At 40.7% G+C, this 13,560-nt stretch overlaps 1 protein-coding gene across 3 annotated transcripts in view; it reads left to right on the top strand.

Annotated features, from left to right (window-relative positions):
- The window catches only part of ccdc181 (coiled-coil domain containing 181), a 46,146-nt gene extending 32,962 nt beyond the window's left edge, over window positions 1-13,184 (top strand). For 2 of the 3 annotated variants that reach the window (XM_078232006.1, XM_078232007.1), the window contains 4 exons: window positions 957-1,907; window positions 6,268-6,414; window positions 11,503-11,657; window positions 12,581-13,184. In XM_078232006.1, coding sequence (XP_078088132.1) covers window positions 957-1,907; window positions 6,268-6,414; window positions 11,503-11,657; window positions 12,581-12,749 — 1,422 coding nt within the window. In that variant the 3' untranslated portion in view covers window positions 12,750-13,184. The remainder of the gene's footprint in view (window positions 1-956; window positions 1,908-6,267; window positions 6,415-11,502; window positions 11,658-12,580) is intronic. The other variant, XM_078232008.1, reaches the window with a different exon arrangement.
- Window positions 13,185-13,560: the final 376 nt, after the last annotated feature.

Here is a 13,560-nt window from a genome sequence, read left to right as displayed (position 1 = left end):
TGATGTTGTTTGAAGATACGTTTCATGAACATTTTCCCAGGAATCAATTTTGTGTTTTCCCTTAAATTTGATTATTTTTAATTCAAAATTACTCTTGTTTTCATTGCAAATAACACACCTAAATCCTTTATATATGTTACAATCATATTTATTTTAACTTATTTTTTAAATCATTATTGTGAATCGTTTCCGAAATGTCCTGCTTCTCCTAAACTTCAAATATGCAAATATAGGTTCTGAATCATCATTGTTGAAGTGAACATGCATCATTACTGTAATACATTCTTTGTCAGAACTTAAAACTATGGAACTCTTTTACCTGATTTTGTCCTTCTTTCTTTCTTCTCCCCTTTAGTTCCTTCCCTTTCCATCCTCTCTCCCATCTTTCTATCTCACTCCCTTTCGATCCGTTCCTGCACACCCTTCTGTCCTCGCCCCCTTCCACCCTCACCATCTCCCCGTCCTCACCCCACTCTGTCCTCAACCCCCATCCTTGCCCTCCCAACTTGCCTATCTGTCCTCCCTCCATATTCATCTTCTGCATCCCACTACACCCATCCCCTCGATCTGCTACGCTCTTGCTCCATCTACCCACCCTCTCACTCAACTGAAGTTATCTGATATGCCTTTCCTTAATCCCCGTTCTTTCTCTATTGATGTTTCCCAGAATGGTTTATTTTTTAGTTTCTTCTTGCTACTTTAGGGATGTAACCTGCCCTACATTTCCTGCCAGTTATAATGTATAAGGGAAAAATTCTGTACCAACTATTTTGGACAGATATCGTTTTTCTAGCTATAATTTGTATCAGCTAGTAAAGAGTTTATACCAACTTATTAAAACATTAGGTCTGTTTCCAAATAGTCGATAAATTTGAAGTTTTCCCATTCCATCATGATCATTCTATAAATAAAATAATACTAAGGTTTACTCAGCTGAATGCTCTGATTCTGCACAGGATAATGAAGAAGATGAAGACATTGAAGCCAAAATTGATAAAGAGCTAGATTATGAGCAAGGAAATGCAAAGAAAAGTGCAGGAGATGAGAAACAATCTGGAAGTTCTACAGAAAAATCATGTGAACTGAATGAAGATTTGAAAAACCATACAAGAACCACCAATGGAGAGGGTAATGTTATTGTCAATCAACTAGATCCAGTATCAGGTTCAGATAGTGAGAGTTCATTCCAGGAATCAAAGCAGGAGGATCAGCAGGAAGGAGAAGAGTTGACTGAGGAAGTAAAACGTTATGTAATGGAAAAGATTGAACAAGCCAACAAGAAGCTGCTGGATGAAGATCCCATAGATCAAAATCGAGAACGCAAATTGAAGTTCAAAGATAATTTAGTTGATTTGGTGGTCCCCCCTGTGCAATTTTCTGAGATTGAAAAGGGTAATGGAGAGGTCACAGGTCAGATGTCTGAAATGTGCATTTCAAATGATACTCATAAGGAAAATGATAATGCAGAAAGTAAAGGCGATGATGAAAAAAACAAAGACAAAAAAGTGTTGATGGAAAAGGATGGAAAATTTGAACTAGTGAGTTTAGAGGATTTTGAAAGTCAAGGATTATTACCTCAGATCGCTGTTGCATTCAGTGAAAAAGAGTGTAAACAACATCACTATTCCAATGAATTAAATTCTGATAATCCTAAAGGAAACAACCTTTCAAGTAGTCAGAACAACTTATCTTCATCGATAACAGAAATGCTTCATGTCCCAAAACCACCAGATGAACCAAACGATCGAGCAACTTCTGCAGCTAATACACAAAAGAATGCATCTCAAAAGATATTACCACGAAGGGTCCAATCTGCAATAATGTCGCCCAAATCTACCCATCTGAATAATTCAGAACAAAAGGAGTTTAATTGGAGAACTCAAAAGAAGGCGCAACTTAAGACAGAGGTAAATTTGGGGTAGTAAAGCTATGTAAATAAAGCTCTTTTGGAGCAAGTTGTTCATTTATGCTTATAAAGATGTGTACCATATTCAGTGAAAATAGTATTTTGAGAATGTGAGATGTTCTTTTTTCTATGTGGCTGGTTCTGCTGTAGAATTGTCAAGGTTTGCAGCACAGAAGGAAGGACATTGGCTTAATTGTCTGCCTTAATTGTGCTAGATCAATCCAAAACCATCTCACTACCTTGTTTTGAACACCTTTCCTTGCATCTTTCTCTGCTACAAAGTATTTATCCAATTTATCCATGCAAGAAAAAGTCTGTCATCTCTGTAGCAAAGCATTTCATGCTCCAACAACCACCTGAACAAGTAGGAGAATATATAATGGAAATCGGTATGAATAAGAAGGAGTTTGGCATACATGTATAATACAGTGAGCATTGTGCATGTCACTTTTGTAAACTACAAAGATTTTGTATTTTTATTTTGGAAAAAGCAAAGGTCATCAAGTACAATGAAACACAATGGCCGGAATCTTATCAAAATATGGTGAAGTGTCAGGGTCTGACTGAAAACCGGCGAGTTTCACTTCAGAGAAACAGGCCAGTTTGCTCTCAAAATCTAATGCCACATTGCCAAAAAAACAGGTGAGCACATTTCATGCCATCATGTTGAGGGGCGGGGCTTAAACATGCCGGCAAAGCCGGCAGCTCTGATATCGGGGCGCTATTTTTGAAAGGAGCCCGGATCAGAGAAAAACCTTCCCACCACGGAGATCTCAGGGGCTTCCCCACCCCACAATCAAAGCCGGCATCGATTTTCTCGACAACCCCTCCCCCTCCCCCCAACAGTCAATGTCAGCAACCCAGTCCTCCTGGACAAGATCGCCCCTAGTATGTGCAAAGGCATATTGAAGTAAGGTGCATCACATTATTATACTAAAATTCAATATTGAAAAATTTTATACCTTGCTGGCTCATTGTGCCTATGATTTTCAAATAATCTAGTGTAAACAGGTTTATTTGATAGCAAAAGCTTTCGGAGCTCCAAGCCCCTTCTTCAGGTGAGTCGCCTCACCTGAAGAAGGGGCTTGGAGCTCCGAAAGCTTGTGTGGCTTTTGCTATCAAATAAACATGTTGGACTTTAACCTGGTGTTGTTAAACTTCTTACTGGGGGCTGATTGGCAGGGGGAACTCTGCATACGTGGGGGAGGGGGGGGTGACCAGCAGAGGGGGGGAGTGGCTCCACATACAGGGAGTGATTAGCGGGAGGGAGGAAGAGGAACGATCAGCACAAAGATCATTTGGCTGGGGGGCAGGGCGGAGACCGGTGCAGGGAGCGATCAGCATGGGGGAGGGTGGTTTAAACATAGAAATTTGAAACTGGAGTAGGTCATTCGGCCCTTCGAGCCTGCTCCACCATTCATTTTGACCATGGCTGATCATCATATTCAATATCCTGATCCCCCCCATTCCCCCCATATTCCTTGATCCCTTTAGCCCTTAGAGCTATATTTAATCAACTACATTCTGTGGTAGTGAATTCCACACATTCACCACCCCCCCATAGGTGAAGAAATTTCTCCTTGCCTCAGTTCTAAAAGGTTTACCCCTTATCCTCAAACTATGACCCATAGTTCTGAACTCCCCCACCATTGGGAACATTCTTTCTGAATCTACCATGTCTAACCCTCTTAGAATTTTATAAGTTTCATAAGGTTCTATAAATTGATAGTAGACAGTGGTGACAGTAGATCTCCCAGTATACTGGCATATTGGGGCACCTGCGCAATGGTGTCCCAAGTGCTCTGCTGCCGGCTTCACTGCTGAGCTTAGACTCCATTTTTTCCCTCGTTAGGCACTTAGAATTTTTTTGGGAAGATCCCACATTTAACATCAATTTAAAGACTCATCCAAAATCACAAAATAGATAAACATGAAGAAGCCTATTCAATCAATCTTGGATCATCTCTTCAAGTAAACCTACATTGTCCACTGTTCCTCAAATAATTTCAGGAATCGTGCATGCCTCCCTTTCTGGAAGACTGCTCCAAATGTGGATCAGTCATTTCAGAAGCTAGTACTTTCTAGACAGGGTACAACAAGAAATGCCTTGTTTCTCTCATGTAGGCTCAACTCATGCCACATTTTTGACTACCTTTGTTTTCGATTTGGTATTGTCATTGCTTCTTTAAATTTTCATCTTTTGTTCTCCTAAGCTTCGCATTGCTATTTTTCCTACTGTTTCTGTTATCTATATCACCTCTATTATTGTGAGATAATTTTTGTGTGATTTCAACTTTGCATAAACTTAAAATAACATTTCCAAGGCATGCTGGTGTCATATGTACTGAAATGAAGAACTCTGAAGCTATTTCACAATTAAGATTTCTAAACTTAACATCATGTGGGTGGCACGGTGGCACAGTGGTTGGCACTGCTGCCTCACAGCACCGGGTTCAATTCCGGCCTTGGGTTACTGTGCGGAGTTTGCACGTTCACCCCATGTCTGCGTGGGTTTCCAATGGGTGCTCCAGTTTCCTCCCACACTCCAAAGATATGCAGGTTAGGTTGATTGGCCATGTTAAATTGCCCCTTAGTGTCAGAGGGACTAACAGGGTAAATATGCGGGGTTATGGGTATAGGGCCTGGGTGTTGTTGTGATTGGTGCAGACTCGCTGGACCAAATGGCCTACTTCTACACTGTAAGGATTCTATGATATTAAACTATTGCTAGGCAGTTTTTAAACTTAATTCTCAGTGTTTTAGTGATAGCACTCTTGTTGACAGCTGCAATTAAAATTTAACCGGCTGCTGAATATAACTTTGTACGTGAAGATTCAAGTGTGCCTTTGTCATTGGGCAAAATGAAATGCAAATCCATCTGAAACTCGTATCTATAGTTTAATGGCATTTCAAGATACAACATTCAAAGTTATTCTTTCCTTGGACTTCAAAACCACCTTGGAACTCCTTACTTCCTTACCTTCGTTCCCACAACCTAGGCTTTGCAATCCAAAGTTCCTTTTTACCACTCTCTCTGAATTTATCTCTCCTAATGTTTTTGATATTGACCTTGATTATATGCTGTGGCCTTTCATGTAAGTTAGTTTAAAAAAAGGTCACTGAGCTGATGTTTTTAATAAATTCTGAAAATATTAGAATTTGATGTGTGTAGTAAGATGATTTAATATTCATTGTCTAAAGAAATGTGTAATGCTATAGAAACTAGTGTATCTGAGAGGGGAAAAATTAGATGTATGAACCCGAGGGTGGATTTGATAAGGTGGTTCTATGGGAGTTGACAATGAATGAATGTCCTATATTGCTGAAAAAATACATTTTTTGTTGAAGCTTTTCACCTTGCACTCATCAGGGTATTCATAAGAATACAATGCAAGGGAAATCAAAAAATGTATACCATATGAGAATAGAGTGCTGAGTTGTTGGCAAGTGGACTCTGACTATCCTAGGCTTGCAAAACTCAAAACACAGTGACCAACATTAACTGTGATTTTCTGATTGGACAACATTTGCTAATTAATCCGTAGTGTGCTAAGAATTTTGCTGACAAGCAATTTAAGATTGTTAGTTGGTCTCTCAATGTGGTTCATTTTCATGTACTAAAAGCTATATAGATTACTACACAGGCCTCCGTTCTTTGCGGACAGAAAGAACATCACGGCATGGTGGCACTGCTGCCTCACAGCGCCAGGGACCTGGGTTCATTTCCCGGCTCGGGTCACTGTCTGTGTGGAGTTTGCACATTCTCCCCGAGTCTTCATGGGTTTCCTCTGGGTGCTCCGGTTTCCTCCCACAGTCCAAAGATGTGCGGGTTAGGTGGATTGGCCATGCTGAATTTCCCCTTTGTGTCAGGGGGACTTGCTAGGGTAAATGCATGAGGTTATGGGGATAGAGCTTGAGTGGGATTGTGATCGGTGCAGACTCAATGGGCCGAATGGCCTCCTTCTGCACTGTATGATTCTATGAATCTATGAAACATATACAGACAGTGCACCTTTTCAGCTAAACAAAATAAGTGACAACCACTTTCTGGTTCATTTCTCAGGGCAATGCCTGGACCAATCGGAGTAAAGCTCCCCAGTTTAAATTTAAATCATGCTTGGCAGTTAACTGTTAGTCACCATCAACTGCTGCATTCTCCATGGCAATACCTCTACCAATCTGAATCCACTTGTCAACCAATCAGCATTCTTTTCTCATACAGTATTCTCCAACTTTGTTGACTTCCCTTATATTGTATTCTTGCAAATGTCCTGATGAATGCAAGGTGAAAAGCTTTGACAAAAAAACTCATCAAATGTCAAAATGCCCTATATCTTAGTTAAATATGATTTGTTGTGTAGATAGGGGCAAGAAAAATTGAAGAGGAAGTGCGGAAGAAAGAGGAGAACAAGATAGCTTTTGGGGTCTGGCTTCAGAAGAAGAAACAGCAGCACCAAGACGAAAGGAGAATTCAATGTGCAAAGGAGCTAGAAAGAAAGAATAGTAAGGTACTGTAGTCAGAAACATTGTACTTATTCTGAAGCCCAAACACTTAAGTCCAATCCCTACTGCAGGAAAATCTGGCTCTGATTATTTCATAACCATAATAACCTTGACATTTACTCATGGAGGGGATGGTATTCATTTTGTTTATCTACTTTATTCTTTCTTTTGTTCTCAAAATCCTTAATAATTTTCAAAACAATTTACTCCATTATAAAGATTTGCAATATATTGAAACAAAATCACGCTGCTTGCTCATTCTAATACATGGCCATAATCGTTTTAAGAAGCAGCAGTAGTATAAAGAAATAGATAGATAGATTTTGTGATATATTAAACCACAAACACAAATCTTAGAAATATTTAAATCTCTATCTTAAAACCAAGAGATCTGTGATTTGGATAAAAACATTAATCGTTAAAAAAGTACCTTATCAGAAGATGAGGTGCTGTTCTTCTAAGATTCCATTCAACTTCTTTAGAAGAAAGCAGAAGGCCATGATGATCTTAAGGAGTATCTTAAAAACGAGAAAGAGTTAGCAAGGCAGAGAGTTAGGGAAGAAATTCTAGCACTTGGTGTCTAGACATTGAAGACATGGCTGAGAATGGAGATACAAAGGAAATTGGGGCTACTCAAGAGGCCATAATTGAAAGGACATAAGGTGTATACAATATCTGACTCTTACTTGGCAACTCTCACTTAGCTGGAGCCAAGATAATTTCATTACTAGTAGAGATATTTAGTAAAATATCTCGATAGCTAAGAAAACAAACACCTCAAGGATGAAAATCCAACACTATATTTTGGAATTCCTTACCAAAATCTCTCTGGCTCACTAACTCTTTTTAAGCACTCTTTAAACCTCTGTCATTGTCCAAGCTTTTGGTCACCTATCCTAATATCTCCACATGTGGCTTAGTGTCAAATTTTTCTCCTATGAAATGCCTTGGGCCATTTTACTACGCTAAAGGTAAAATATGTCAACATGATAGTAAAAATGCCTGTTGTTGTAGGAAATTTAATAAAGTAATCACCCCAAGCTTGGAACAGTTTATTTAATTGAATCATCTGCCTCAACTTCTAGGATCAGCATATCTGAATGCATATGACAAAAATTGAACAGTTGATTTAATTTCACAGCAAGATGTGCCATATAATTTAAGATACTGTGACCAAACTAAATCAAATCACTCAAATCATTCTGGGCTATAAATTATCTCTTTCCCTTGGGGTACCATGCCCCAAGAATGCATTGGCAATCATGGACTTCCATTTGTTGGTCCATCGTTATGCCTGGCAAGGTACTGTATTGATTTACCTTTGCCTTCTGCAGGTTCTAACTGACTAGGAAACTCTCCCACTCTTACCACCTGCTGTAGGCATATTGAAAGGATTTGCAGGTTGATGATCAATCTGTTTGGAGCTGGGGAGATGAGAGCATGAGAAAGAGCGAGGCTGAGAGTGGGGCCGAGGAGATAAACGAGCGCGAGAATGAGCAGAGACAGGGAGATAAAAGAACACGAGAAAGAGTGAGGCTGAGAGTTGAGCCGGGAGTGAGCCTGCTGGTGGAGCCGGGAGATGAAAGAGTAAGATTTTTAGGTTGGCACATGGGCAGGCAGCCAATCCATTTTTGCCATTTGACATCCAAGGGTGAATAAAAGGAAGCAGGAGTAAAGGTAGGCTGAATTGGTAGAGTTATTGAGAGTGTAGTGTAGGCTTAGACTAGAGTATTGTGAATGTTTTCACTGCATCCTTTTGAGAGTTGTGCAACTACTTTGGACTATTCAGGATGTTTCAGTCCTTTGAGATTTCCATCCCTTTGGTTCCCACAGTGCATAGATCAGCTCCATTTGCAACTTTGCTGATGGTTCTTGTATATTGAGCAGGGAGCACTGCCTCTGAGGAGGAAGACGGAACAAAGGGAGAGGAAGCCATTTAGTCACAGGCACCAACCACCTCAGAGGAAAGGCACAGGCACTGGATGGTCTGGGGCAGCAGGGAAGGCCCACAGAAGATGCCACAATCCAGCTGCCAGGGTGTACAGGCAGCGATACAACTACCTAGATATAATAGAGGTCCAGTGCTGCAGGAGACTCCAGCGTTAAAGGCCCATTTGCCAGATGATTGGGCCAGAAATAGCCTCCAACTATGTGGGTGAACATCCAATTCCTGTGGCTCTCAAGGTCATTGTCGCCCTTAACTTTTATGCTTCTGGATCTTTCCAGGGGTCAGTAGGTGATTTTTGCAGTGTCTCCCAGTCAGCTGTGCATAGCTAATGGTGACTGAAGCTTTGTTCAGGCAGGTTAGCACATTCATCCATTTCAGGATGGACCAAGCCAAGCCAGGCTGAGCAGGTTAGAGGCTTTGTGGCAATTGGAGGGTTCCCCATCCAATGTGGTATTGATTGCAGCCATGTGGGCATCAAAGCACCAGCCAGCCAGCCGAACACCTTTGTCAACAGGAAGACATGTCACTCCATGAATGTTCAAATCAATTTGCTACCATTGGACCCAGATTCTACAAGTTTGTGGAAGGCACCCTGGCTCCCATGATGCCGACATACTCAGACACTGAAATACCAAGACTGTTCACAGCTCCAGGTCATGTTGCTGGATGACCAGAGGCATCCCTTGAAAAGGTAGCTGATAACACCAGTCAGGTACCTGAGGACAGAGGCTGATGAAAGATAGAATCACTGCTATGCCTCCATGAGGGTGATGGTGGAAAGGACAGACAATAGGTTCACTAAAAATGAGGTTCTGATGCCTGGACCACACCAGGTGCACCCTTCAATATCCACCAGAACGAGTGCCATTCATCGTCACTGTCTATTATGCTCTGCATAATTTTGCTCTCTCAGGGGGAAACCACTGGGCCAAGAGGACACTGAGGCAGGTGCACCTGTCTCAGAGGAGGAATCCAGTGAAGACTCTGATGCAGAGCCCAGGCAGGCAACTGGTGAGGACGAAGAGGCAGAAATTAGGAACATTCAGGGAGGCAGGGATACCAGGGAGGCCTTGATTTAGTGTTCTTTCAGCTAGTCTTGCAAGATCTGCCTTCTGTCTGAGGCCAAGGGCAGCACCTCCTTCCCAAACACTTCACACTAAACCATGCCATAAACCCATTGTTTCATCGCTGCCTCAATAATAATGTATGTTGCCCAAAATGTCTCACCAGACCCTGAAGAGGCCAGAGCTCTTCAAATACGCAGGACACACAAGGCTTGTGAGCAAAGCAGCCATTTTATGACATTTAAATGAAACAAAAGAAAATCTAATCTTAACTGATTATTACACGTGATACTTACAAAAAAAACAAGCCATCTCTACAAACCCATTGTTGTTATCACTGTGCCTTAATCTTATATTTGTGGGTGCTTATGTTTTGGTGCTTCTCACCCTGCCCCCACCAACACCCCCCCTCCCCTCCCCCCACCACCACCAAGCTGAAACATTTGCTACAATCGGATGCCAGTCTTCAGCCAATTTGTTTCACTCCATGTGATATCAAGAAATGGCTAAAGACACTGGATACTGCAAAGGCTTTGGGCGCTGACAATATTCTGTCAATAGCACTGAAGGCCCGTACTCCAGAACTTGCTGCACCCCTAGCCAAGCTGTTCTAGTACAGCTACAACTCTGACATTTACCTGATAATGTGGAAAATTGCCCAGGTATTTCTGTCCAAAGTAAACAGGACAGATTCAACCCAGCCCTATGAGTCTACCCTCGATCATCAGTAAAGTGATAGAAGGAGCCATCAACGGTGCTATCAAGCAGCACTTACTTAGCAATAACCTGTTCACTGACGCTCAGCTTGGGTTCTGTCAGGATCACTCAGCTCCTCACCTCATGACAGCCTTGGTTCAAACATGGACAATAGAACTGAGCTTCAGAAGTGAGGTGAGAATGATTGTCCTTGATATCAATACTGCCTTTGACCATGTGTGACATCAAGCAAACTTGGAGTCAGTGGGTATCAGGGGGCAAACTCTCCCCTGGTTAGAGTCATACCTAGCACAAAGAAGGATGGCTGTAGTCATTGGTGGTCAATCATCTCAACTCCAGGACATCAGTGGAAGAGTTCCTCAGGGTATTATCCTGCGGCCCAACCATGTTCAACTGCTTAATCAATGACTTTCCTTCCATCATAAGGTCAGAAGTGGGGATGTTTGCTGAATGTTCAGCACCATTCATGACTTCTCAGATTCTGAAGCAGTCCCTGTCCAAATGCAACAAGACCTGGACAATATCCAGACTTGGTAAGTAACATTTGCGCCATACAAGTGTCAGCAATAACCATATCCACCCAGAGAGAATCTGACTATCATCCCTTGGGATTCAATGGCACTACCATTGCTGAATCCTTGGAGGTTACCATTGACCAGAAACTGAACTAGATAATTCATATAAACATAATGGCTATTAGAGCAAGTCAGAGGCTAAAGATTCTGCAGCAAGTAACTCACCTCCTAACTCCTGAAAGCTCATCCATAATCTACAAGGCACAAGTCAGAAATGTGATGGAATACTCTCTTCTTACCTGGATGAGTGCAGCTCTAACAACATTCAAGAGCTTGACACCATCCGGGACAAAGCAAGCTGCTTCATTGGCACCCTTCCACATCCATTCACTCCCTCCACCATCAATGCACAGTAGCAGACGCGTGCAGCATTTACAAGATGCATTGCAGGAACTCACCAAAGCTCTTCCGACAGCATCTTCCAAATCCATCAACAGGGCAATAAGTATTGACCTAGCCAACAAAGCTCACGTCCTCTGAATCAATTTTAAAAATCAGATTGAAGTGAGACACAGCATCATATGGAAGGGAAAATTAAGATGCTGTCAATCATAGACAATTTCATGCAGCTGTTTGTTGCCTTGGCACAGCTGAGTCCTGGGGAAAAAGGATTTACTGAGTCCCATACTGAGGAATTAAAGTTGAAAATGGGGAAAAAACACACCATTTCAAACCACATAGTAATGTGTAATTATTATACTTGAATTAGCACAGAATAAAATCAAGCATTTTTTATGTATATACTGAGATAATTGTAGCTGTGAAAACTGCTTACTTTTGTTTTCATAGGAATATCGAGATCCGAATGAAGCATTCAATCTCTGGCTAAAAAAGAAACGGGAACAGCAAATTAAAGAGCAGCAAATAGAAGCCATGAGAAAAAGAGAACAAGATTACAACTCAAAAGTCCACACAAGAGAAGATTCTGAAAAAGCCTTTAAGCAGTAAGAAAAGTTTAATCATTAATTTTCATAAAAATTTGTACAAATCTGAATTGGTGACTCAAACTGCTAATTGTACATACACTTGTAAAGAAACGAGATACCAACTTATAGCTACAGTTGCAGGTGTTTGACCTGCATTTGACTCACCACTATCAATTGATGGCATTTGCAAATGTCTAAAGTATGCGTATATGTATTGTGAGTGCATGTGTATATATATTTTATATATAATATATTTAGTTCAATCATAAAGTATGAGAGGCACCAAGAATACATGGAGACCCTTTGAGTTATATTTGCAATTGTTAACCCAGAGTCTTTTTAGACCTGCAAAACTACCACAACAGCCCATTGTGTGCAGCAATGTCAATTCTACTGCATTATCACATAATTTTAATTATGCAGATCTCTGCAGAAAAATGAATTCATGACATAAGTAAATGTGCATATTGAGACTGATATTTTAGAAGAGAATTAGGGGCTTGTTCTGTGATGTATTACAGCAGATCATTTAATATCCATTTTATGTCTTAAGGTAATAAAACAAACTTTTTATAGGAATGTTAAACCAAGGATCTCATCTATCTATGTATTCAGGTGGATGACACTTTTCAAAAAAAAAAGCAAGGAGTTTTCCTGATGTCCTGACCAACCATCAAAGATGGTAACTGGTCACTTACCTTATTGCAGTTTTTGGGATCTTGGCACATGGAAATTGATTGCTGCAGTTTCTTCACTTTCAAAATTAATTTGTATGAAATGCTTTGTGAAACTTCTGAGATATGATGAAGCACCAAATAATAGTCTATGATTAACTATAAAAAATAATTAAGACATTAAAAGAACAGGAGCATGTGTACATTTATTGTGCTTAATAAGAATTTTATTCAGTAGTTGTTCTTTCTCACTTAAAATCTTTGCAGATGGCTAAAAAGAAAGAAAGCTGAAAAACGGGCAGAGCAGTTGGCTGCCAAGGAGCGATGCCGGAAGTTTCTGATGGAAGCCAGAAGAGTAAAAAGAATGCAAACACTACTGTGCACCCTTAGTGAATCCAAATCATTTCAGTTTGACAATTATGGTTACAGGTTCTAGGAAATCCTGGTCATGTTATTTCTCTTCATGTTTCAAATGCCTCATTGCAGAATTCAAATATGCAGATCCCTCCTAATGGTTTGCAGACTAGACTTTCAGCAGCATGAACACATTGAAGGAGATCTCAACAATACCATCTTTAATTAGCATGCTTGTACATCAGTACTAATATTTCCAATCTGCTGAGCATTCCACAACACATGATTAGATTGGAATAAATTATCTGCACAGTCTGTAAGTTGTTAATGTTTTTTCTATGCCAATGAAAATATCCTTTTAAGCATTGTTTTATTTTAATAGGTGAAAGTAGACCAGTGTTAAAGTTGCATTTGCACTTTCCACAAGAAGTCATTGACAGTTATTTAAAAAATAAACAAAGCATTTGTGTTTGTGCAAGTAATGGTGTAATTGTGTTTGTGTAAGCAATAAGTTAATCTCATCTGAACTAAATATTTTAAATTCTGATATAATATTTTAGTGTCAATAAGGTAGCATTGTTTGTTGGAACCTGCTGTTCTTTACCCCCCGCCCCCCCCCCCCCCCCACCCCCCACAACCTTTCGAAACTTTTTGCATCCTTTTTAACTGAGAAGGGGCATATGCTTTCTGCTGCTTGTTCTCTGGCAATGCCAAGGAACTGTTGGATGACAGCACCAGGGACCAGGGTTCGATTTCAGCCTTGGTTGACTGTGTGGAGTTTGCATGTTCGCCCCTTGTCCACGTGGGTTGCCTCCAGGTGCTCCAGCTTTGTCCCATAGTCCAAAGATGTGCCAGGTTAGGTAGATTGGGCATGGTAAGTACGCGGGGTTACA

The sequence above is a fragment of the Mustelus asterias genome, chromosome 17 (genome assembly GCF_964213995.1).
Source record: "Mustelus asterias chromosome 17, sMusAst1.hap1.1, whole genome shotgun sequence".
Classification (NCBI taxonomy): Eukaryota; Metazoa; Chordata; class Chondrichthyes; order Carcharhiniformes; family Triakidae; genus Mustelus; species Mustelus asterias.
Note: the sequence above shows the minus strand (reverse complement) of the source record. Positions and strands in the feature narration are given on the sequence as shown.